Below are 27991 nucleotides of genomic sequence, written 5' to 3'. Positions count from 1 at the left end.
GTTTGTAATGTTTGAAGCCGTCTTTAAATCATATTATGCAGATTATGTTGATAATTATATCGACTCGTAAGCTGTCATTTCTCAGAGTTTGTTACAAAAATTGAAAGAAATCAAAAGGTAGTGGAATATTGCTATACAAAAATATGTTGTTTGCAGTGACCAAAAACAATCTCGATGGTCAAAACATATTTTTTCATTGTAATTCTTTATTTTTTTGTTATTCAGAGACGTTCAATAGACACATACTATGTTGTACATAAATTGTACATTTTATATGTTATGTAAGTTTCTTAGAAGTTGTATTATTTTTGTCTCTGTTATGAATTTTAAAGACCTGTGTCAAGTCAATTTCATCGCTATTAAAGTATTCTGACTATTTTTGTATGGGTTTCTTGTGTTCTTCCACAAAAGAATAAAAAATATTTATAAAACTTTTAATTTGTTCTGATTTTTTTTATACAGTCTCGTTTTCAATAAAATCCTATTTTTCGACATTCCTGATAATATCGTTCCAATTTTTTGGAATTGCATTTATTCACCCAAACTATTTAAGGTAGTTCGTATTAACAGTATACCTTCAGGAAAAAAAACAGCCACTATAATTTCATTTAGTCCACATTGTCGTTCAACCAAACAGGAAACCAAAACGTAACCAAAGTATAAAATTGGATAATCCTCAGTTACATACTTGTATCGCACTGAATACCAAAAGTAATAAAGAACTTGGTTTATAATGCAATACCAATAATTAAGAGAAGATATTGGTACATGTTTATATGGTATTGAAAATGATCTCTTTAAATTTCCCAGCACCCATTTTATACTTTATTGCCCAAATCCCCAGTAAAAAAATTGTGTGGTACAATAACCTTAAGTCGTAATCGCGTAAGTACTTAAATATTCAAAGTGTATTTACATTTAAGAACAGGACATAACTCCAAAAGTTGTATGAAAAAATAGACTTCCATAAAGCTATATGAAAAAAAATATTTATATGACTGAATAACAACGAAATAATAACAAACATATCAACTTGTAAGATTATCAATTGTACACCTACAATAAAGAAGGCAGGAGCATCCACAAAAAGTAGAATTGACTTACTTGATGTAAAAGTTTCCCTCCCTGTTTTCAAGTTTATATAGTTACCTGAACAGCTGTATAATTAGGCAACTCAATTACAAAAAAAGAAACTCTTATCACTATAACAACATCTGCAAACAAAAAAATCAATACAACTTCTCAACAATAAAAGAAGCAAATTTAAGTCAGTTGTTGACAGATACACGTGGCTGTATTGCATAGCAAAACTGATTTTTGCTACCATAGCACGTCTAGATATCGTTCTTTTACATTGCTTAACTTGATTGTATTATCAGAAAATGAATACAATTGACCCTTTTGACCTTAGTGTCTCCCTTCTTGACATATATTTATATGATTTTAACAAATTGCCTGATTTAAACGTTCACTTCTTTAAGCCTCGAGACATTTGTGTTGCGTCAAAGCATAAGGTTAAAATAAATATTTTTTCTCAACTTTTAAGCGTTATGATTATAATTTTGTGTTTGTAAGACATTAAGTAAGTCGGCTGGAAACAATTATACTTAAAAAACTTTAATTGCTTGCCTTTTTTTGCATCAATTTCAATAGGACGTGAAGTAGATGTAAAGCTATTTGGTTTAGGTGCAGTCACTGGAATTGCTGTTGTTGATTGTGGATTATTTGGTTTAGGTGTAGTCACTGGAACTGCTGTTGTTGATTGTTGGTTAATTGGTTCAGGTGCAGTCACTAGAACTGCTGTTGTTGATTGTTGGTTATTTGGTTTAGGTGTAGTCACTGGAACTGCTGTTGTTGATTGTTGGTTAATTGGTTTAGGTGTAGTCACTGGAACTGCTGTTGTTGATTGTTGGTTAATTGGTTTAGGTGTAGTCACTGTGACTACTGTTGTTGTTTGTTGGTTATTTGGTTTAGGTGTAGTCACTGGAACTGCTGTTGTTGATTGTTGGTTATTTGGTTTAGGTGTAGTCACTGGAACTGCTGTTGTTGATTGTTGGTTAATTGGTTTAGGTGTAGTCACTGGAACTGCTGTTGTTGATTGTGGGTTATTTGGTTTAGGTGTAGCCACTGGAACTGCTTTTGTTTTTTGAGGGATTTTTGGTTTAGGTGTAGTCACACGAACTGCTGTTGTTGTTTGTTGGTTATTTGGTTTAGGTGTAGTCACTGGAACTGCTGTTGTTGATTGTTGGTTATTTGGTTTAGGTGTACTCACTGAAACTGCTGTTGTTGATTGTTGGTTATTTGGTTGAGGTGTAGTCACTGGAACTTCTGTTGTTGATTGTTGGTTATTTTGTTTAGGTGTAGTCACTGGAACTGCTGTTGTTGATTGAGGGTTACTTGGTTTAGGTGTAGTCACTGGAACTGCTGTTGTTGATGGTTGGTTATTTGGTGCAGGTGTAGTGACGGGAACTGCTGCTGTTGATTGAGGGTAATTTGGTTTAGGTGTAGTAACCGGAATTGCTGCTGTTGATTGAGGGTTATTTGGTTTAGGTGTAGTCAATGGAACAGCTGTTGTTGATTGTGAGTTATTTGGTTTAGGTGTAGTCATTGGAACTGCTGTTGTTGATTGTGAGTTATTTGGTTTAGGTGTAGTCACTGGAACTACTTTTGTTGATTGTTGGATATTTGGTTTAGGTGTAGTCACTGAAACTGCTGTTGTTGATTGTTGGTTATTTGGTTTAGGTGTAGTCACTGGAACTGCTGTTGTTGATTGTTGGTTATTTGGTTTAGGTGTAGTCACTGGAACTGCTGTTGTTGATTGAGGGTTATTTGGTTTAGGTGTAGTCACTGGAACTGCTGTTGTTGATGGTTGGTTATTTGGTTCAGGTGTAGTGACGGGAACTGCTGCTATTGATTGAGGGTTACTTGCTTTAGGTATAGTAACCGAAATTGCTGCTGTTGATTGTTGGTTTTTGGGTTTAGGTGTAGTCACTGGAACTGCTGTTGTTGATTGTGGATTATTTGGTTGAGGTGTAGTCACTGGAACAACTGTTGTTGATTGTGGATTATTTGGTTTAGGTGTAGTCACTGGAATTGCTGTTGGTGATTGTTGGTTATTTGGTTTAGGTGTAGTCACTGGAAATGCTGTTATTGATTGAGGGTTATTTGGTTTAGGTGTAGTCACTGGAACTGCTGTTGTTGATTGTTGATTATTTTGTTTAGGTGTAGTCACTGTAACTACTGTTGTTGATTGTTGGTTATATGGTTTAGGTGTAGTCACTGGAACTGCTGTTGTTGATGGTTTGTTATTTGGTTCAGGTGTAGTCACTGGAACTGCTGTTGTTGATTGAGGGTTACTTGGTTTAGGTGTAGTCACTGGAACTGCTGTTGTTGATGGTTGGTTATTTGGTGCAGGTGTAGTGACGGGAACTGCTGCTGTTGATTGAGGGTAATTTGGTTTAGGTGTAGTAACCGGAATTGCTGCTGTTGATTGAGGGTTATTTGGTTTAGGTGTAGTCAATGGAACAGCTGTTGTTGATTGTGAGTTATTTGGTTTAGGTGTAGTCATTGGAACTGCTGTTGTTGATTGTGAGTTATTTGGTTTAGGTGTAGTCACTGGAACTACTTTTGTTGATTGTTGGATATTTGGTTTAGGTGTAGTCACTGAAACTGCTGTTGTTGATTGTTGGTTATTTGGTTTAGGTGTAGTCACTGGAACTGCTGTTGTTGATTGTTGGTTATTTTGTTTAGGTGTAGTCACTGGAACTGCTGTTGTTGATTGAGGGTTACTTGGTTTAGGTGTAGTCACTGGAACTGCTGTTGTTGATGGTTGGTTATTTGGTGCAGGTGTAGTGACGGGAACTGCTGCTGTTGATTGAGGGTAATTTGGTTTAGGTGTAGTAACCGGAATTGCTGCTGTTGATTGAGGGTTATTTGGTTTAGGTGTAGTCAATGGAACAGCTGTTGTTGATTGTGAGTTATTTGGTTTAGGTGTAGTCATTGGAACTACTTTTGTTGATTGTTGGATATTTGGTTTAGGTGTAGTCACTGGAACTACTTTTGTTGATTGTTGGATATTTGGTTTAGGTGTAGTCACTGAAACTGCTGTTGTTGATTGTTGGTTATTTGGTTTAGGTGTAGTCACTGGAACTGCTGTTGTTGATTGTTGGTTATTTGGTTTAGGTGTAGTCACTGGAACTGCTGTTGTTGATTGAGGGTTATTTGGTTTAGGTGTAGTCACTGGAACTGCTGTTGTTGATGGTTGGTTATTTGGTTCAGGTGTAGTGACGGGAACTGCTGCTATTGATTGAGGGTTACTTGCTTTAGGTATAGTAACCGAAATTGCTGCTGTTGATTGTTGGTTTTTGGGTTTAGGTGTAGTCACTGGAACTGCTGTTGTTGATTGTGGATTATTTGGTTGAGGTGTAGTCACTGGAACAACTGTTGTTGATTGTGGATTATTTGGTTTAGGTGTAGTCACTGGAATTGCTGTTGGTGATTGTTGGTTATTTGGTTTAGGTGTAGTCACTGGAAATGCTGTTATTGATTGAGGGTTATTTGGTTTAGGTGTAGTCACTGGAACTGCTGTTGTTGATTGTTGATTATTTTGTTTAGGTGTAGTCACTGTAACTACTGTTGTTGATTGTTGGTTATATGGTTTAGGTGTAGTCACTGGAACTGCTGTTGTTGATGGTTTGTTATTTGGTTCAGGTGTAGTGACGGGAACTGCTGCTGTTGATTGAGGGTTATTTGGTTTAGGTGTTGTCACTGGAACTACTGCTGTTGATTGTTGGTTATTTGGTTTAGGTGTAGTCACAGGAACTGCTGTTGTTGATTGTTGGTTATTTGGTTTAGGTGTAGTCACACGAACTGCTGTTGTTGATTGTGGGTTATTTGGTTGAGGTGTAGTCACTGGAACAACTGTTGTTGATTGTGGGTTATTTGGTTTAGGTGTAGTCACTGGAATTGCTGTTGTTGATGGTTGGTTATTTGGTTTAGGTGTAGTCACTGGAACTGCTGTTGTTGATTGAGGGTTATTTGGTTTAGGTGTAGTCACTGGAACTGCTGTTGTTGATTGAGAGATTGTTGGTTTAGGTGTAGTCACACGAACTGCTGTTGTTGTTTGTTGGTTATTTGGTTGAAGTGTAGTCACTGGAATTGCTGTTGTTGAAAATTGTTTGTTATCTTTTTTAGGTGTAATCACACGAACTGCTGTTGTTGATTGTTGTTTATTTGGTTTATGTGTAGTCACTGGAACTGCTGTTTTTGATTGCTGCTTATTTGGTTCAAGTGTAGTCACTGGAACTGCTGTTGTTTCAAGGAAATGATAGAAAGTTAATAAAATTGTGTTATTGCACTTGTCACCTAAAAAATTCCAGACTAGTCAGATTTTTGGAGTTTTTAATTGAAAAAAAGGAAATTTCCGATAATCAGTATGATTTGATTTATACGGCATATCACTTACGAAACATCAATCAATTATTTTGTCTAATATATTTTCTGGTAAAATTTTGATATTCACCTGCAAAGCAGTTACATGTACGGATGCATGTTATTTAACTAAGAACATTTATACAGAAAACCAACATTTCGTTTGTATATATGATAAGTATGTGTATCTGTCTTGAATAAAATAATGTGAATTTTTTTCTATGTTTAAACGTTATAACAACAAAACATAGCAAATATAGGTTGTTCCGTGAAACAGACCAATAAGAAATATCAGACATGCCCTTACAGTAAACAAAAATACTTTATACATATGGAATTGTACTTGTATTGTAATTTACCTACCTAGACACACGGAAACCAAAATGAAAATGATCAAAGAGATTTCCTTTTTATTTTCCATGATATTTGCTGAAAAAGAGGACAAAAATCACTTTTGGTTACTAAAGACGCAGAACTTTTCTTTTGCTACATATCATCTAATGAATATTCAGGTTAACTTTATAAAAGAAGTTGTCATTTTTGCCGACGTATTTGACATTGTTCGCATTCTGTTTATCTACGACTATAAAAAAATAATTAATATAAGTGCAAAAATGATTAAACACAGATTTATAAAAAAAATAGGCTTTTATAGTATTCTCTTCCTTTTTCATTAAAGAAATATGTTATAGCATATAACAGAAGAAGCAATTAACATGGTAAATATGGTAAATTCAATTCACACAAGGTCCTTACCATAGATAATCATTGACTTCAGACACATTGATCAGTAACAAAACATTTTTCAACCAGAAACGTCTTTTTGTATTTTTATAACGACATGTGCAGATGTAACCTCTATTGACATATTGTGAGTGGGTAACAAAGAAGCGAAGAATCCATGCCAAAGACCTCGCTACATTGCTTTTAAAATACAGAACGAATATGTCTTTTGTATAAACAACGGTAAGATGAAAGCTTAGTTTCATAAATATGGCCTTAGTTTAAGTTTACTTTTTCTACCTAAAAGTCGTTACAAAGATAACATGGCCGTGAAATTGTCTTTAATATATATAAAACTAAAATTAAATAACCACACCATGCGGCAAAGTGTATTGTTGAAAGAAATTAAGCACTCATTGTTATCACAGTTATTCTGTGGATATGTTTCATGTTCTGGACGTGAATACTGGCTACTCTGTTCGTCGACATGATAGACGTTTAAGGATTATTTCAAAAACTAATCAGGATGTTGTCTTTAAAATATTTTAGTTCGGTTGTTGTAGATAACTTTTTCTACGTTCGTGTGTTATGATTCTTTGTGTCCGAGTCTTATGATTAAAAGGAAAAGTAATACATATATATTGATAAACATTTTATATCACACTTCTCAGATGATATACTATTATATCATTTTTTTGTATCTTACTGGTGAATGTCGCCAAAGAGTAATCAAGGGAACCAAGGTTATAGCGGTAATCAAAGAGTAATCAAGGGAACCAAGGTTATAGCAGTAATCAAAGAGTAATCAAGGGAACCAAGGTTATAGCGGTAATCAAAGAATAATCAAGGGAACCAAAGTTATAGCGGTAATCAAAAGAATGTAATCCAGGGACAAAGACCAGACATGGAAAACAGACATACACAACAAAGAACATAAAGTAACTAAAACCATACATACAAAGTAACAAAAGCAAATGAGCAACTCAGACTCCAGTAAAAACTGGGAGCATGGACCAGGTGCATAGGTAGGATAAGCGTCCTCTGCTTTTATAGAAACATCCGCCGAGTTGGTCATAAAAAGTCAAGTCCGGGGTAGACAAACGAGGAAAGGATCTTTTCTTTGCGCGGGCTTTTAAGTTGTACGTCATCCCCTGGCAGTATTTACCGATACAGATATGATGCAGGACGTTTGCGATTATTTTGACGTTTGGATTTTAAACATTTCTGTTTCTTAGTAGTAATATATATATATATATATATATATATATATATATATTTCCGACTTATGTCGAATATATTTTACAGTTTATCTGTCGTCCATGTAATTTGTACGTAGAATCATAAATGTATTTTACAGTCCTCATTACAATAAGATTAATCGATATGAACAAGAACGGTTAAATTGCACGTCTTCGGATGAACAAATTAACACTAAATCTAACTTGCAGTTCGAAGGTGTAACACAGCACAACATGCTTAACCCTTTTGGGAACCTGGCGTCACTTGCATTGTTTTAGGGAGTGAATAAAGCAAGTACATATGTTTATTGTATGCTGTATTGTTTTAGTGTGGCTTTTACATGTGGTTGAATTTCATTCTTTTTTTTTCTACAATGTGTATATAGATCTTTTCTGTTTTCTGTTCTCACGTTTCAGCAATGTCTTTGGATTCTCATGTCTTTGAATTGTCATCTAATTTAATGCTTCGCCGGTAATCTTGGCTAGTATTTAATCCAATCCACTTTATATCTACTTTACAGTCTTCAACAGCAAAAAAGTTGCATTTAGGAATTTAGGAATGATTGAAATCCATTATGATGTATTTACACTTAACAACTTTGCAATTACTATCAGCGGCAGTTTTGGAACCGTCGCCTTACGCGTTTTTTTTTACCGTAGCTTCGTTTAAAATTCCAGGAAGTATTGCGTGGTATTTTTCTCGGGCTTGAAATAACAATCAAATACTAAATACGATACTAAACTGTAAATTGCTGACTGGAAATTAGTTAATTTATTTTGTTCTACTATGAACAACAACAAAAAAAAGAAAAAAAATATCTTTGAAGGAAATAAGTAAAAGCAACAATTATGTCTAAAGTATTTGAAATGCCGTATATGCCATAATATAAAATTATATGTCAAAGCACAATTAAAAGATACAAAAAAGTAAACTCTTTCTAATGGATCGTGAGCTAAAAATCATTTCATAAGTAAGCGAAATGATTGAGTCATATTGTCATAAAGTATGAATTAGATGTGATCTTTTGAATGAAATCGGTATTCTAAATTTATTTAAAGGTTTACTACTATCGTATTTACTGTTAAATGTCATCTAGGATTTTGTAATGTTAATTTTGAATAAGTTATAGTGGTATGTTAATAAGCATCACAATGTACATTAAATTACATACTGTAACTCATTTATCTCAAATAAACATGGATGAGGAGTAGAAAAATAATTTATGACATAATTCTTGGCAATCAGAGAGACTCTCATGTCTCTGCATGGGAATTGATAATGTGAACTTCTGTATGAGTGTAACAAAATTGATTATTTGATGCAATGTATTGGAAATTCCTAAAATACTAAAATAATTTGAGATGTTTTGCAATAACATTTGTTGATTCGAATTGTTTCTCATTACAGAAGGATACAAATAATCACGAGGAGAAACTTAATATTTTATCTTTTGGCCATTTTCAGAATTTGAATATTTTATATTCGTATAAATATAGTAACTGTCCATACTGTTTTATTGAATTTTTAGGTTTATGTTGAGGACCGAAACTATGTTGACAAAAAAGTATTTAAAAAGGCACGTTCTTTAGATTAATTATGTGAAAAATATGGATATTGTTATATATAGTAAACAAATGCCCTGCCGTAGATAACAACAAAACCAATTTTGCAGTTTATAAATGCATAAATGGAAACCAGAGAATGATGTGTAGATTTAATGTTGGAATTCGACCATAACGACAGAACATTTGATGTTTAACGTAATTTTGGCAATATTTGCTGAAACTTACACAAATACAGGGACAAGAGACTAGCGACAACTGTGTGCCAAATATGTCCGGAGCAACAAAACATTTGGATTGCATGAAACAGAATCATTGATATTAAATTGAATCATCGATTTTGGCAAGTTAATTACGTTTTTTTTTGTCTTTTCTCACTTATGTTTTAAGTTTCAGTGATCTTTTAACATAAAACATATATAAAAAGTCCTATATCAACAGGTTAATTCTATATGAACAGTCTGATATTCCCATTTTTGTCGTATCATTAAAAGCATGAAAAGCTGACCTATTCAAGCGACTCTTCATTATTGGAACTGATTTATATAATATAATATATATAATCTGATTTTTTCCATCCGTTTCATATGATTTGAAGCATGACAAAGTGGCTTTGTACAGCGGTTCATCCTTATATTGTTTATTTGAAGTAAATTCTCAGTCGGTCCATGCACGCACAGCTCGACAAAGTTATTTATTGGATCTCAAAGGAAATCGAGTTAAAGCACTTTACAACTGTTTAAACATTCAAGCAAGTCTCAGTTCAACGTCTGGAAGCAACCAAAGTTAAATGGAACAGTCAGTCTTATGGATTGATAGTTTGGACACATTATTACCATATCATTATGAATATGGTATGGAATAAAATCATTTACCCCTGGCATTAAAGGTACTTTTAAGATGTTGCTGCATACCTTTCTCGTTTAACTAAGATGTCCATTTAGAAGCTACAATCCCTTGTCAGACATCAGTACTAAAATCCGTTATTTTTGTATCCTTTTCGCCTTTTGTAACGAAATATCTTTTAGTTCCACGTGTTTTAAATATTTGAAATAATTGGAAATTTACCTTTCACATTTACAATAAAAACTGCATCGGATTAACGATTCGGATTTGTAAATTACTTGTATTCGTTGATGCGAAAAACAAAAGGATCACGAATGATGAAAGTTTCAATCTGTAATAAAGTCTATCATTTCTCATATTAAAAATCATATAAAAAGTTTAAACACTTGATTTGTTGAATCCCCATGCTTGGTAATAAAAACGGAAGCCTTAGATTCAACATTATAGATAATTTCTTCTATTATTGCTTGAAAGTCATGCAGTGGAGATACATGTATGTTCACACTACTCGAAATGCGTGTTTTTTTTTCTACCAATGCTAAACCATACTGAAATCCGGTTATAATGACATGAGATTTGTTACGATCAAATGTCGTAATAAGGTTACTGGACATTGTAAGAGGGTATTGAAATATATCTGTGATCAAGCAGTACTTGTTGGGATTAAGATAAATTTCGATATATCGGTGTCAATACTTTCTGATAAGCTGGTTTCAACTCAAAGCATAAACTGCGATCTTTTAAAGAATTGTACAAGTACTTGGTTTAAAAAAAACGCACTGTTAAAAATAATGTGAATGCAATTCCTATAACTTACAAAAAAGGTAAATATTTAAAATGTTCAACCAAGGAAAAGTGTAACGATTTAAAAATGTAGGTTAAAAATGTTCCCGATCAGGGAATAAGTATTTAACATTAGCAGGAAATCAGATTATAAGTTTTTTTTAACCACTTGAATCTTATCGATCTGAAATGTTTTTATGAGGTTGTCAAGTAACGCCTGGAAAAGATCACTTGTATTGTTAATTGTGAGATGCCCTGTAGAAAAATGTCACAAATAGAGTTGTGCGAGTATGACTGCGAGTCCGACTAAGACTGAATTATTCATCTGTTTTGTTCCAACTTCCAAGTTATGATTATTTTGGGCCATATTTCTTAACAAAGATCTAGATGACCAATAAAACGCACAGATTAATAAAACACTTTACAAAGGCAATACAATATAATTTAGATATGTCTTCACATACATATGAACTCTCAAACAACGTAGTTTATTGGACGAAATCTTTTGAAATTCACACATAAAAAAATATTTGTTAACAATTATCACATAAAACATCACGGGACGGTGTGAATTTGTCAACATTTAAAATAAAAAATCCGAACGGGAAATCTAGAATCAGGATATATTTACTAGTCTCCCATTGAGTCCTTGTTAGAGGGACAATTATGCGAAGTTTGTCCAAAGTACGAGTTAAACGTGAAGAAAAACTGTGCAATTCTATATTTATATAGAATAATATTGTCCCTAGCATTGACCTGGCTTGCAAGTCAAATTTTAATCACTGCTTTGAACAATGACCATCCATACTTTATAACCATCTGACAATCTGAAAAGCGCAGAATAGTGCATTTTGAATAAACGAAAGTCTCAGTGTTGTATTTCCATTTGAAATCTATCCAATAATATCAGAGTCAGTTTCGGATATCGCCGATATTAGGACACAAAAGATCTTTGTAACTTGGGAGAATATTTACATTAGGCATTCCATATTAGAAGTATATTGAATCTCAATAATTTCAGACTTGTCATGATTAATGATTTATATTTCAAACCGTATCTGTTTGCTGTACAACTGCTTTATTGTTTGATCTGTTTATACCGATGATCTGTATTAGTTCAAGGTAATAAAGAATTGAATTGTGCAAATTTAGGCAACACTTATTAGATATCCCACTGATTTTCACTCTGGTTATTGTTCTACATAAAACACAGCCATACAATGTCACTTGTAATCAAATCGTCAAGCATGCAATATCACAAAATGTGGGTGTGTCAGATAAAACAGTTTTAAATGGTAACTATAACATATGAAATAAGCAATTTATTAATGTGTATACACATTTATAATCGAAATGACTACTTTCTCTGCTGTGGTCCAAATGAAAGATGAAACAAGCTGTTTCTCTAGCGCGATACAAAAAGTCTGCGTAGTTTCAGCAAGCCCTGGCATAACGTATGAATTGTGATATGAACACTCAATAGACAGGTGCTGAAGGAATGCTGCCAGAGATTAAAGGATCTAGCCAAACGATATTCTTTCTTTCGGAACAGATCAGCTATAAAGCCAGCCTGATTAGATTGAAGGAATATGTCAGCATGTAGAGGAGCACAATTTGTTCCCATTGGAATGCCGACTGTTTTGTAAAAAAAACCGCGTCAACCACAATGGACAAATATGTTGTCGATTGAAAATTTCAACATTTTGTGAACATCTTCTTCTGTATATTTGGAAGATAATATGGAATTATATTTTACAAAGTATGAGGAATCTCTACCGAGAACTATATATTTGTATCTAGGTGTACCATCTTTTTTGGAAAAAAAAGGACGATGTATCATGTTTTTAAGTATGCATTTTAACTGCGTATGGGGAATAGAAGTAAACAATGTTGAAAAATCATAGGTTTTAATGCCATTATATTCTTGATATAGTCTTGAACTGATTGTCTTCAAATGATCTCTCGAATTTTTCAGGATCCACACAAAATAGATACCACTACGGAAGTAACAAGTGTTGTGGTAGGACTGCAGAGTATGAGGTTAAAAGTTTTGAAAGAGGTTTGTTGTACTTTTTGCAGATCCAGTACATAGACACACTATCATCGTCTTGTTGAGAGATCAAAAGAGGACAGTACAGATTTTTGGTTTTCCACAATCTCTGCTTTGGAGAATGTGGTATCAGTATAGGTCTTATCGCTGCTGTTGTCTCCTACGTCTACCTCTGATAACATACATTCGACGTAAAACCTCTCGCAGACAGAAATAAGGTTTTTCTTGGGGCTTTGTCTGCTGGTACGACAAAATATTTGTCATGTAAATATAGTAGACAATGTTTTTGCTTCATCAGGGTCTTTTAGCATTGGCAATCATTGACCTTCTTACAACTTTCATTAGTGTCAAAATTAAAGACCTCACGGCCTTTAACCACTTTGACAGAAAATCAATATCTTCTTGTTCTCGTTTTATCCATTTTCTTGTGTAGTCCTCCACGGCGTCTATTAGAACTTTAAAGTTATAATTCCAGTATAAAATTTTGCTTGTGTATAACAAAATTGATTTTGAATGTAATTTCTATTATAAGCCAATAAAATATGTAAAAATAATCTGTTATTGATGACTACCTATCGAGTTCATCACAAAAATGACAACCGTCCCAGTTGGTTCACTTCAAAGTAGAAACGTACCATACAGTACATGTCAAAACAATCTGATAAATTGATGATTTTTTTTCTTAAATAGCCTACTGTCTTAGAAACAAGACCTCAACTTAGATATTCACTTGCATTAAAATATCACATTTAACCAAATAATATAAATTACATTGTTATGATCAGGTAAAATCAAATATAGACGTCGAAGAAATGACGAATATTTGAATTTCTATCGTGGAATCGTACTTTCAGGCAAGGCAGAAAAAATAACATATCGGATGAAAAATGTCTTTTTGTGTTGATGATACGGTCAAAACGATGAAATAAATAGGTAAGCTAAATGACAAACACACTGATAACAAAAAGCGCTGAAATTAAACCCAAACACTTTGCAATCAAACAGTGTGATTCAAATTGTTCTTTATAACACACGAAATAAATTTAAAAAATGTAAAAACTAGGATTTGTGTCCTTTCATTGCATTAAAAAATCTCATTCTTAAGCCTGCATTACAAATTCTTAACTCCACATCGCTCTTTAGGATGTATTTGTCTGAATACTTGAAAGGAGTCTATAAGCAACAACTCAAATTTCCCCTGAAAACAAGCTTTGTCAAATAAAAAAATCAGAATTGACATGGCTAAATATGTAGAAATACATCTGTTCTGTCCTAGTCATCGACAAAACGTCTTTATTATTTCACACATGCATAACATGGACATCGAAAATGCATGTATTCGGCTCTATTTACAGAATACCTTTTTTTTGCAAAATTTTGTTTATATAGGTTGAAAACTTATATAGTACAAGTATAAGTGACTATTATATCAGGGCAAAGTTGTATATGTAATGTTTGTCAAAGGTTGTGTCCAAAATGGCCGGATAAACATTTTGTTTTATTTGATAAGAAAAATCATTGCTATTACATATAAAAGATAATTAGCGGTATTTTGTTTTGTCAAGCAAGTTACGTTACATCTCGTCCAACATTTGATTTGATATTTAAATTGTATTTCCTGTTGAAAAATAATCTTCAATGTCTTGATTCATAGCCTAGCGATAGGACACGATAACTGAGATTCACAATATGTACATCTCGTAGTCATGTCAGTTTTGTGTAAAAACGTTTGATGACTTCACTGAACTGACATTTATCGAGGATCCATGGACATTGATTTTACAATAAGTAATATTTGCATTAATGACCTTTCAAAGTGAATGCTAGCATAGTAAAATGCAACATTCACATTTGATTCTGCAATGTATAACAGGGACATAAAACCCATTAAATCTGCCTGTTTACCTTCTTCCATTACACGACTATTTGAATGCATTTATTTTTTAATTATTCATCCTGATTTCCAAAATTAAAAAGTCGGTGGTGTTTTTTGATGCATGCTCATTGTGGAAAAAATAGTTCTCCGTAAATAATAATGACATGATTTTTCACTGATAAATGGTTCGTTCACGGTGTTTATACGTTTTATAAGTTGAGCCGATTTATTAATGTTTTTTGTTGATGGACCTATATTCTAAATATGTGTACGAAAAAAATCCTCAGTCCCTCTGTCATGAATAGGATTTTCGAAGTAGATATGTGAAAAAGCGGGCATCTACAGACATTGTCCTTGATGATTGATTGATTTTTTGCGCTTTGGTAATCAAATATATCCACCTGTACATTTGAAAGTTCCTTATGGTCGTTCACATTTATACACCGTTTGTTATTTATTTGCTATTTGAATCAGACGTATGGAAGTACACAACTAACATTTAAGTTAAAATCGTTTGTACGAATAAAGCACAAATTGAAATATCTGATACAAATTCGAAACCCCAACGGTCTGATTGCATATCTATTTAAACATGGTTTTGTTCACAATACGATATAAACAGTCAGCAAACGTAATTGTACAGTCAATAAACACTTTTTGAATTGCTATCCCCCTTTGTTAGCTCACATAACTTTTGGTCAAGGTTCGTCGTCGTCGTCCGTCGTCGTTAACAATTTTTTGAAACTCTTCTTCTCTACAAACGTAATATGAATGTCACTTGGGGTATCCTGCATAGAACTGATGTGGGGACCTTTGATTTGTTGAAAACATGGCATGGCCACCGTTACTAAATATAAAACATAGGGGTCAGACAGATTTTCTTCCCATATATCTCCAAAACCGGTAGGCTAAGCCAAAAGCCAAAAGGTGTTAAGCATGATGAGATCTATCTGTCAAGTTGTCGTGTTAATCTGTTTAGTCATGTTGGAGTTATTGCTCTTTTTCGACGTTTTTGGCTATTTTAAATGTTATTCTTCAAAAATCTTCTTCTCTGATATGATTTGACAACCGAAACTAAACTTTGAATGTTCCGTTGGGTATTCAGCATATAATTTATGTGGGGATTTTTGATTCGTCGAAAAATATGGTTACCGTTACTAAAAAATATAACATAGGGGTCAGACAGAAGTTTTTCTCATTTATCTCCAAAACCTTTAGGTTTAGCCAAATCATTTTCATCGCTGAAATGATCATTACTATAAGGCCTACAGAAATCTCTATGAATCCAATTTGTCAGACGACACCTTGTAAAAGTTATCAGCCAATATCTTGAAATCTATGATTAATAAAATTAACTTTTCAATTGCTGAAATAGTCCTTATGATACGATATATGAAAGTTTGCGGGGATCAAACTTGTTGGACCACTTCTTCTTAGAGTTACTTGTTAGACCACTCTTTGTTAAAATTATTGCCCTTGAAAGGCAAAAAATATTTTTTAGCAGTTTTTAACCAATATATTGAAAACTATATAAGATAGAATAAACGTCCAATTGATGAAATGATCTTTATGATAAGTCCTACCAAAATGTTCCTGAGTCAAAATTGTCGGACAACGTCTTGTTAGAGTTATTGACCTTGAAAGGCAAAACAAATTATGTTTTAGCAGTTTTTAGCCAATATCTTGAAAACTTCAATAGATAGAATGAACTTTCAATTGATGAAATGATCCTTATGATAAGTCCTACCAAAATGTTCCTCAGTCAAAATTGTCGGACAACTCCTTGTTAGAGTTATTGCCCTTGAAAGACAATGAATAATTAGGCTTCTATGAGCTTCTTGTTCATTTAACTCTTTGTCATAGACACTTTTTACATTAAAAATATTTATAAATTGGTCAAAAGAAAGATTAATTGTCGAAATATGAATGTCAATCTTCTAGCAAAGGTCAGTTTCACAAAATTTCACTTGGTTAAAAACAATGAAATTGATATGTTTATAAATAAAGCTAGTTAGCAATATTTTGAAAATAACACGTTCAATTTAAAGATTTATCACATTTGTCAGTTCACAAGAAAACTATACCAAAGATATTCACTACAATTCAATATTTTTCAGTCATTGTTGGGTAACAAAATTTAGTGTTCAGTAGCTTGTGTTTGTAAAGTTTTTGTCATTTTACTGATTTCATTGAATGCAACCATTTTTCAACATTGTACATTTGGAAAGATTTGAGAAACGATTTTTGGTTTATTTACAGGAAGTACAATTAAACAAAATTACTTTTTTTTACCAATTTTCTTCACCATTAATTGGAAAGTGGCAGATTCATGGGTAATAGGAACTTTGAATTGAAAAGATCAATTAATTCTTAAAAGAAAAACAACAGTTCATAAATATGTTTTTGATAATTTATAAAAAAACAAAAACACGCTTAAAATGACACGGAATGAATGGTTAGTTATTACACTTGTGCTCGTGGGAAGACAATAGTTCATGGTTTGCATAATGTTTGATATTATGTGTTTAGCATTGATTTATTTGACATAAAATGTAAAACAATCATTTCTCAATACTATGAACTGCATGAATACTATATGAAATGTATTATCTCTGTACTTGTTACATCAAAAAAATGTTTAGATGTGTTGATGCTATCTAAACAATGGAATAAAGAAAGAGGCATATCAAAAGAAAGGGCAAGGTGTGTAATTAGCACAAAACCCTTAAATAAAACAATACTAAAATCAACAAAAGGGAGACATTCGACGGACAAACAGTACTACGCAAAGATATAGAAATATGAAAACACACACACACACACACACACACACACACACACACACAAATGAACAGAACAAAACAAAACAAAACAAAAACAAACACGAATGAAACTGGGAAAGGCGTAGTTTCTGCTTCTGTAAAAAGTGTCATTATATGTCCAAAAAAATCGTCAGAATTGACTTGTGTCTATATCAACATTAAGTGTAGTAACTCGATAAAATCATGTTTCGAACAAAGCTTAGAACCAATGAAGTGAGAGGCTGAGCCAACACGAAAGCCAATGTACTTTTAAACACTGTAATATTTGTTTACAAACAGAATAACGTTTGTAGCAGAAGGAAATCCGCAAAATCCAAGTACATGGCCAAAAACGTAAAAAGAACGGTTTTTTTTCTATTCGAAGAAAAAGACAAACCAATGTTACGTCTGTGTAAGATTATATTCAGTAAGTGACCATGTATCACTTGAATGACTTTTAAAAGCTGGTTTCAGTAGAAAATTCAATAATAAATTAAGGATTTGATTGATTGTATTTTTTTAAATTCATAAATATTGAGTTATTGAACACAGAAATCTGAATCAGACCCCAAAATGATATGGAAGGATGTATTCTTTCCTTTCACCAGCTGAGCATTATGAATATGTTATGGAATAAAATAATTTACGCCGAGGGTGAAAGGTACGTCTGAGATTTTGCTGCATACCTTTCTCTTTTAACTGAGCTGTCCATTTAGATACTACAAGCCCTTGTCAGACATCAGTTCCGTTGTTTTTCCTATCCTTTTTCTCCTTTTGTAACGAAATATATCTTTTACTTCCACGCGTTTTAAGTATTTAAAATAGTTGGAAATTTACAATAAAAACTGCATCGGATTAACGATCCTTATTTGTAAATTACTTGTATTCGTTGAATGAGAAAAACAAAAGGGTCACGAAAGATGAAAGTTTCAATCTGTAATAAAACACTTGATTTATTGAATTGCCATGCCTGCTAATAAAACGGAAGTCTTAAATTCAATTGTATAAATATTTTCTTCTAGTATTACTTGAAAGTCATGCAGTGCAGATACATGTATATTCACACTACTTGAAATGATTGTTTTTTTTCTACCGATGGGAAACCATACTGAAATCCGGTTATAATGACCTGAGATTTGTTACGATCTAAGATCGTAGTGCGGTTACTGATCAGTGTAACAGAGTGTTAAAATATGTCTGTGATCAAACATTGCTTGTTTGGATTTAGATAAATTTCGTCAAATAGGTGTCAATATTTTTATTTTCTGATAAGCTGGATTCATCTCACAGCATGAACTACGATCTTTTGAAGGATTGTACAAGTACTTGGCTTAAAAAAAGAACAATGTCAAAAATAATGTTAATGCAATTTATATGACTTATAAAAAACAGGTAAATATTTAATACGTTCAACAAAAAACAAGTGTACCGATTCAAAAGTGTAGCTTAAATAAAATATTCCCGATCAGGGATTTCTATTTAATATTGGCATGAAATCAGATTATAAGGTTTTATAACATGTGAATCTTATCGATCTGAATTGTGTTTATGAAGTGTTCAAGTAACGCCTGATTAAGATCTCACTTGTATTATTATTTTTGATATGCATTGTAGAAATTCGTCACAAGTAGAAGTGCTAGTAAGACTTAGAATAAGACTGAGAGCGTGTCCAAAAAAGTATATTAGCATGTTTTACATATTGAATTATTCATCTTCAAAGTTATGATTCTTTTGGGTCGTATTTCGTAGATAATAATGACCAATAAAACGCAATTATCATCGAAATGATTGTCTTCCCTGCTGCAGTCCATTTGAAAGATGAAATAAGTTCCTCAGCTGTACATGTGTAAACTGATTTATAGTACATACAGATTCCTTCAGTAGGTTATTTATCTTTTTCATTCTCAAACAAAACCAGAGTTATATTTGAGGGGTCTAAGTAAAAGCAAACTTAAATGTGAAATATATTTCAAAGTTTCATTAAGCCGTGATAACACATTTCCTCTTAAGCGCAATTAAAATAAAGTATGCCCTTTTATTTCGATCATTAGTTTGTGATTCGTTAAATAATTAAGCAAACTAGTCAAGACAAATTGTCATTGTCTCTGATTGAGAACAAAACATTAAAATGTGAAATAGTTGTGACACTGTGAATGAAACCGGCATTTTTTTTGTAGTCTTTGACACCACTCTACTGTATATACTGCACATCGTTTGTATAATAATTGATTTTTTTTACTAAAACACATTTTGCAACTAGTTAAGTTACGTTTTCATTACAAAGGAGTAAAGTATCAGAACTGTAGAATTATTTCATATGACATCGGTTAATAAAGATTCAAATTGTATACTGATAAAAGTCATTTATGGCACACTTTCTTAAGCAATATGCATTGCTTAAGAACAAAGCGCTATATTCTATCACTTTGTCCACTGTGAAATCATTTTGTGAAGTAAATTGAATATGATAAGGATACAAAAATACGAGCTGTGTCATTGTAGTTGGGCGAAGGCCAATTATGCGTAAAAGAATAACTATTTGGATAAGTATAACAAAATTGATTTTAAATCCAATTGTGCTTCATGCATGAATAACACGGTTTTCATTATTTCAAACATACTGGTTACTTATTTTTTCTAGTTCTAATGCCATTCCTTGATCAGTAATCATTAAGAATATGTTCTATAAGACAAGTTTAAAACACGTTTAATAACCAAACAGTCAATTGTGTAGAATTCCGAATATCATTTAATTCGGTGCACTAGCTAATACAGTCTTTGAGAAAACCGAAATGGATAGAGTACAACAAAAATGAAATAATCAAAATGTAAATATTTGTCATTATTGAATAACGTTGCATTGTCTGGTAATGTCATACTTAACCCCAATCTACTTACACTCATATTTTTAATACAATATTCATAAAAGTTGAATTAAAACATTGAAACACATTTCATACTGTTCTTTGCGTACGAATATCAATCATTTAATTATTTGCAATTAGGAACAAACCGGAAGAAATTAGAATCCAAAACTACTTGTTTCTACTTGTTTGGACTACACTGTGAAAGTGTCATACAATAGCGCTCAATATTTCAATTTAAAGATGATGCTGACTCAATGCGTAAAAACAAATAAAAAGTCTTAAACGAAATTGTGTTACAACCTGTCTGTACTGCGAACCCGGCAACAAAGGTTTATCATTTCATATAGATACACAATCTTTTTGTTTCAGTTTTTGTTATAAGTTCTATGTAACATTTTTAGAGGAAAATTACCCTACCGGTGACCTGGTCCATGCTCCAAGTTTTTAGTGGAGTCCGAGTTGCTCGTTTGCTTTTCTTAATTTGTTTGTATGATTTTAGTTACTTTTTGTCCTTTATTGTGTATGTGTCTGTTTTCCATGTTTGGTCTTTGTCCCTTGATTACATTCTTTTGATTACCGCTATAAACATGAAACCCTTGATTACTCTTTCAAAATGTTCCGTAATAGTATAATTGCAGCTAAAATGTAATATATATTGTCCACTATAAGAATCTGACAAAATACAACGCAAATATTTTAACACTAATCGAATTATGGTCTTTTTATACCAATGCAAAACCATGAAGAAATGCGGGTTAATATGAACTGAGTTCGATCTGCAATGATTTGTGAAGAACAAAGGTCGAAGTAAGGTACTTGTTAAGGGTTAAGGAATGCTCAAGTATGTCTGTGATCAAATATGACTAATTTAAATTTAGACGTTTCGATATAATAGAAGTCAATATTTTCATTTTCTGATAAGATAGATACGACGCATAATGTAATCTATTATCTTTTGAAGTATGGTACAAGAACTTGGTTTTTATCAAACATTGTCAAATATTGTCATACATAGATTAAATTTTTCAAAGATTTTATTTTTTATTGTATTATTCAAGTATTATATCTTCAAACCTTACACATGTTATAACCTCTGGAAATTACCATCAAAGTGTTTGTGAAGTTTGCCTTTTAAGATATTGAAAGGTAAAATGTAGTTGAAATGCAGTATGGAAAATGACGGGAAAATTATTCTATTTAAGCATTAAAAATATGTATGTCACAGATATTTCATTCTTAGTACAGCTCTTTGGTTGTTTTCTAGATGCCTAAAAAAACAAAAAAAAACAAAAAACAAAAAACAAAAAACAAAAAATCAAAATAGAGAAAAATGATGCGCCACCCATTGCCCAATTCTTACACATATTTCCCTTTATTGAAAAAGGAGACTCAAATATAAATGTAGAACTCAACAGAAAATGATAACCATTCCACTGTTTGTGCGTTAAAATTATCTATTGTTTTGCGACTTCCTAATTATAATGATAATTGTTCAGATTGTCTACCGATGACCAATATAAAATGTAGAGAATTCGAAAAATATTATAAAAATACACATTTGTTAGTATCGTTGTAAATTGCTTCTTCAAATTGACACAAATTATCACACAAAGGATGATTAAACACCCTTGGGCTGTGTGAATGTATTTACGTTTGAAGAATTAAACTGTGACAAATGTTTCATTAAAGAAGACATAGTTTCAGGCCTAGTCACGGAAACAACAAAATCGAAATTACAATATATGCTTGGGAAATAGTAGAAAAATATATTTGTAAAAAACTCATCTGTTCGATTTGTGACTTTTACTTAACACACAAACAAATACTTCTAATCATTTAAAGAATGCTTTTGGTATCTTGCTGTCAGTTGAATTATGCCATTGGATTCTATCTGTCAATATTTTAAGCATTCCATCCTCATTTTAAAATGGTATTTACATATTTTTGTTGCTCTTGACTTTCCCCAGTCTATCCCATTTAATTTAATACAAAACTGTCTTTGGAACAATTAAGTGATTCATACGTCTGTAACCAACTTCACATCAAAAAGTAACTGATTTTGATATCAATATCACTAACATTTAAGACGGATGGTGTCAATATAGCTAGTATTTTAGACGGGTGAAATCAACATATATCATACCCCGCCAAAAACAAGGTTTTCAAGTTTTGACAAATCAAAAGAATTGAATATCTATGGTATCAGGTATGTTTGCATTTTGAGTTGAATTTTCTGATTTGACAGAATGTCTAGAATTAATCTAGAATGGGGTGTTATCTTAAGAACATCTGAATGGAATGAATTTGACGATCCCAAAAAGAAATTGTTTATATTCATATAAAACACAAAATAAATGTATAGCTTTTTCTATACTTACCGTTTAATTCCTCGTACTAAATCCTTAACTGCAATTTTTTTTACTAACCCTGTTTATGGACACACAATGGTCTGTTCTTTCCTAACAATAAAAAGGTTTGGTAAATTAATCTAATGTCAAGCGATTTGCTGTTATCAGACTTGATTGGGTAAGATTGTATTTAGATAACTCCTACACAATAAAAGATTTATTTACATTCTGAAACGTACAAAGAGCAAATATTCTTGATAACGGTAATGGGGTCCTGATTCAACGAGGGCATAGAAAGAGTCAAACATACCTAGACATAGCGTAACTATAATTAAACTTGCTTAAGTAATAATAACGACACTGCTTAAAGTTAGTTGTGATAATATAAATTCGTACATTCGTTTTGCTGTACATATTAATTAACGTTCCATTACGTCATAGAACTGTTGGAAAATAAATCAGTTGATTATAGGGAAATGATGCCGGGCATTAGTAGCATTACGCCGCATTAGTATTTTTTACCCACGTACTAGTAAATTTCAAGGATTTTGATTGGCAAGGAACTCGTCATATTCCATATACCATTTTCTAGCTGAACGTTATGTGCTATTTAGTAATAATAAATATATCGGAAAAATTTCGTCTCATATAGACGCGAGTAAAAATTCACGCAAAAATCAAAATGGTAAAGGAACTACTCTTAAACCCAATATTTTTTCAGTACCTGTAGGGGTCTGCTAATGGTATATAACTAATCCGTCTCGACTATCTAACGATCGTAACAAAATCAAAATAATGAAAAAAAAAGTTACATTTACGTCGGTTCATTTTAGCTCCCCAAATGTAAAATGAACAGTATTTGACTAATATGGGGAGGGGTGAATTCGTTACATACGTTTATATCCTTACATATTGGGATTTTTACACATTCTATTCCCTGTACACATTTCGGCGAAGCCTAAGAGCGTACCTTGGTATTTCAATTGTAAAGAATCCAAACATTTAACGAAACGGAACATTGCTTTATAAATGTTACTTATGTCAAGTATACAGGATTACAAATCATATCATCTCCTCTAATGTAAGATAATATGTGTCAACTGTAAGACCAGAACGCAAACATGAAACATAGTCATGACTTCTAGACTTGAAACGTGGCAAAACATTTCTTTTTCACAATACAGCATATTTTTGTTTCTTTTAAGGTCGGTTTTAACATTTTGTCTTGAAATTCGGAATGGAAGATATCAGTCTTAAATTCATTTTATCAAACATTGCATATTTGATAAGATCTAACTTTTTTTGATGTCTTCGTTTAATGCCAGTTAAGATAATTAAATTTAAATGGATTCATTGAAGTTTGTAATAACAATTTTATCCAGAGCATTCGATAGTGTCAAAAGATACATTATTTGATAAAAACACATACTCATGGTAGTTCAGTTTGCTGTTTTTGGCTTATGATCTAGTTTAGACTTCATTTTATGCAGAAAAAGCAGTGTGGTATAATAGTATATAAACAGCTAGAACGTTATATGTATTCTGCAGTGACAAATTGTTAGATATGATAGGAGATCGTCATGTCTTTACTTCTCGTAGTGCGATCGTATTCCACCATTTAAAAATCATGAGTCAATCCGAATCAATCTGACATAATTTTTATTTAGATATAAGGTCCTAGCTGTATCTGTACAGGGTCTTAATGTATGTTCATGACCAAAATTTACTTTTTGTTGGGTTAAGAGCAAATACCTAAGAATTGTGACAAATATATCTGATAAATCCAACCAATGTAAGTTAAGTTCTTGTGCTTTTCTGGTGTATGTGTACAAGTTTTACATCTTCCTAAGACTGGAAGATTTAGTTAACATAATATTCCTAAAGTTATCATTAACAGTAGGTAAAAACAAAAGTGTAAAAAAAGTGCTTTCCAATTAAAAAAATAAAATGTCAAGTTTGAGAAGCATTCTCGCATAGCCCCAATGCCTTTTGGCATAAGTGTTAAAACATAAGGCACTTGAAGGAGTAATCAAGGGAACCAAGGTTATAGCAGTAATCAAAAGAATGTAATCCAGGGACAAAGACCAGACATGGAAAACAGACATATACTACAAAGAACATAAAGTAACTAAAATCATACATACAAAGTAACAAAAGTAAATGAGCAACTCGGACTCCACTAAAAACTGGGAGCATGGACCATGTGCACCGGTAGGGTAAGCGTCCTCTGCTTTTTCTAGAAACACCCGCCGAGTTGCTCATAAAAAGTCAAGTGCAGGGTTGACAAACGAGGGAAGGAAACCTATGACCCGTTGAATAAATCAGTTTTCATGGTGCTGATGGATACACCATAACGATCCACGAGTTCATGATAACGACCATAAAATTTCTGTAGTGATGACTTCAATCTTGTAGCAACATAACCCTGTTCCAGAAGTCTATTTGTTAGAGTTCTAGCGCGATACAAAAAGTCTGCGTAGTTTCGGCAAGCTCTGGCACAACGTATGAGTTGTGATATAAACACTCCATACGCAGAAGCCGAAGGGATGTTGCCACAGATAAAAGGAAAATTGACAATTCTGAATGAAAAGTCATTACGTTTGTCGTAAAGTTTGGTCAATAGTTTTCCTTTACCATCGATTTCTAAGTGTAGGTCAAGATATGAGGCTGACTTCACAGTGTCTGTAGTATCCTTTATCTCAAGTTCTTTTGGGTAGATGCGATGTATCAAATCCCCGAAATTAGGATTGTTTAAATTTAATACGTCATCTATATAGCGGAAACTAAGATTGAAGGATCTATCCAAACGCTATTCTTTCTTTCTGATCAGATCAGCTATAAAATCAGCCTCATAAGAGTGAAGGAATAGGTCATCAAGTAAAGGAGCACAATTTGTTCCCATTGGAATGCCGATCGTTTGTTGAAAAACACGTCCACTACACTGGATAAATATGTTGTCAATTAAAAATACCAGCATTTTGTAAACATCTACCTCTGTATATTTGGAAGATGATTTGGAATTATTTCTTACGAAGTATGAGGAATCTCTACCAAGAACTATATATTTGTATCTAGGTGTACCATCTTTTTTGGAAAAATAACGATGTATAATGTTTTTTTAAGTCGGGAGTTTAACTGAGTATGGGGAATAGAAGTATACAGTGTTGAAAAATCATAGGTTTTAATGCTATTGTATTTAGATAATAGTCTTGAACTGATTGTCTCCACTACGGGAGTAACAAGTGTTGTGGTAGGACTGTAGACCCTCTTTGACAGTTGTGAGTATAGAAGTTAAAAGTTTTGAAAGAGGTTTGGTGGAACATTTTGCAGATCCAGCTATGAAACGTTGTTTGTATGGATTCGTGTGACGTTTAGGAATCCAGTACATAGAATGTAACAATCATCGTCTCTGGTAGAGAGACCAAAAGAGGATAGCACATATTTATGGTTTTTCAAAATCTCTTCTTTGGAGGGAGTGGTAGTAGTGTAGGTCTTATCACTGCTATTACTTTCTACGTGTATTAAACTAAGAAGTTTTGGTTATTTTCGTAATTTTGGTTATTTTCGTATGTTATTTAAAAGTAAACATCCTGAGAAAAGCATTTATGAAACAAAATTAAATTCTTAATACAACAAAAAAGAAAAAAAAAATCATCATACTACAATATACACAAAAAAAGAGATTTTTTACAAAGGCTTGTTACACGCCTATTTATTACACGTAAGCAATTAGTAGAAAAAGATTTCAAATATTGTTACTGTTTGTGACAATACAAACAAATTTAGATTAATTTAAAATAAACCATATCATTTTTATTTCTTAAACATTTAAATGAATGCACAATGAAAGTGTGTCTAAAAGTACTTTCCGAAACGACTTTATTCATTAGAATTGAAACAATATACGAAACGTACTGCTTCTATCATTTTTCTGAAACCATAGTTTTCGAGAAGAAAATATGTAGAATAACTATAATACATTGCTTTTTAAATACATTAGCATGTATTCTCCAGTGTATAATATATATGCAAGCCGTTAATTTACTTGGTAGAGTTAAGGAGTAATCAAGGTAACCAAGAAACCTATCAAGATCGGCACGTTTCACAAATATTTAAATAATTAATCATACTAGAAATACATATTTATCTCTTGACTGTGTAAATTTACCTACGTTTGATATCATGAATTGTCAAATATTTGTCTCAATCCATAATCAGAAGGAACGTGATTATAATCCTAACCGTGAATATAATAACATACAATAGGAATGATTGTATACTGATGACGAGACAATTTGTGTCTTATCAACTATTGTATAATCATTTTTTTATTGTTTAATTCACTTCAACAAAACATATCATAAAAAGGAAAACATCATTCAAAGAGTAATCAGGAGAACCAAGGTTATAGCGGTAATAAAAAGAAGGCAATCCGGGGACAAAGATCAAACATGGAGACAGATATACAAAGTAAATAACATGAAGTAACTAAAATCATTATACACAGTAACAAAAAAAAACTAAAAAACTCCACTAAAATCTGGGAGTATGGACCAGGTGCACCGGTAAGAAAGGGGCCTCTGCTTTTCTAGAAACACCCGCCGATTTGCTCATAAAAAGTCAAGTCCGGGGTAGACAAACGAAGAAAAGAAAACTATGACCCGTCCAATAAATCAGTATTCATGGTGCTGATGGATACACCATAACGATCCAAACTGAGATTAAAGACAGCTTTAGCACAAAAATACCATTTTCTGAAATAATCAGGCATTAGGCAGTACATCATTTCCCCCCATTTGGTCTTGTTGGTCTCAAATATATTCAATGCATCAAGACGGAAGTATATATTATTTAACTACTTATATAGAGAAAATGTGTGGATATTTCCCGCCTTTTTTGCATAGCGCATTTCAACTAATATTACCTATCAATTTCTTTAACAGACAAACTTTCAGAACACGTACTTTGATTGTTATTACTGGAGGTTATGAGGTATAATACTTGCTATAAAGCTTGTGATTTCTCCTTACATGTATATCGACAAATTTGTGTTTTGTATAATATAAACAAATATACTGCATTTGCGATAAGCATAAATCAGACCAAAAACGTGTGATTTCCATAGGAATATTTAATATGATCCACAAGATAGATAAATCAACTGTAGTAAAATCATTTCTTACGCTTAGTTTGTAGCAAGATTCTTCCTTCTTGTATTACAAATAGATATCTTGCCTTGGTTGGATCGTTTAAATGTATTTAAAGTTTATTTAGTTAATTCAAATGATAAATGATTTGAAGTTCTAGAAAATAGAAACACTAGTTTATTTATTCACAGGTAACCTCATGTTATGGTTCCAGCGTCATATATTTTCATCTTGAATTGTCAATGTTTTACCCGCTTTCTTTTACTTCTTATTATTTGTCTTTGATGGACACAAACTTATCTACAGGGGAAGGGCTAGG

At 32.5% G+C, this 27991-nt stretch overlaps 1 protein-coding gene across 1 annotated transcript in view; it reads right to left on the bottom strand.

The window, feature by feature from the left end:
* Positions 1 to 22713, bottom strand: part of LOC148603303 (uncharacterized) — a 41398-nt gene extending 18685 nt beyond the window's left edge. The window contains exons 1-4 of the mRNA XM_088553946.1: positions 22556 to 22713; positions 5794 to 5859; positions 1630 to 5307; positions 1150 to 1214 (exon numbers count right to left, since the gene is read on the bottom strand). Coding sequence (XP_088410072.1) covers positions 1150 to 1214; positions 1630 to 5307; positions 5794 to 5851 — 3801 coding nt within the window. The 5' untranslated portion in view covers positions 5852 to 5859; positions 22556 to 22713. The remainder of the gene's footprint in view (positions 1 to 1149; positions 1215 to 1629; positions 5308 to 5793; positions 5860 to 22555) is intronic.
* Positions 22714 to 27991: the final 5278 nt, after the last annotated feature.

This window comes from Perna viridis, chromosome 11 (genome assembly GCF_037379345.1).
Source record: "Perna viridis isolate PV_CMFRI_1.1 ecotype Kerala chromosome 11, ASM3737934v1, whole genome shotgun sequence".
NCBI classification, from domain to species: Eukaryota; Metazoa; Mollusca; class Bivalvia; order Mytilida; family Mytilidae; genus Perna; species Perna viridis.
This window is presented reverse-complemented; position numbering and strand designations above follow the sequence as displayed.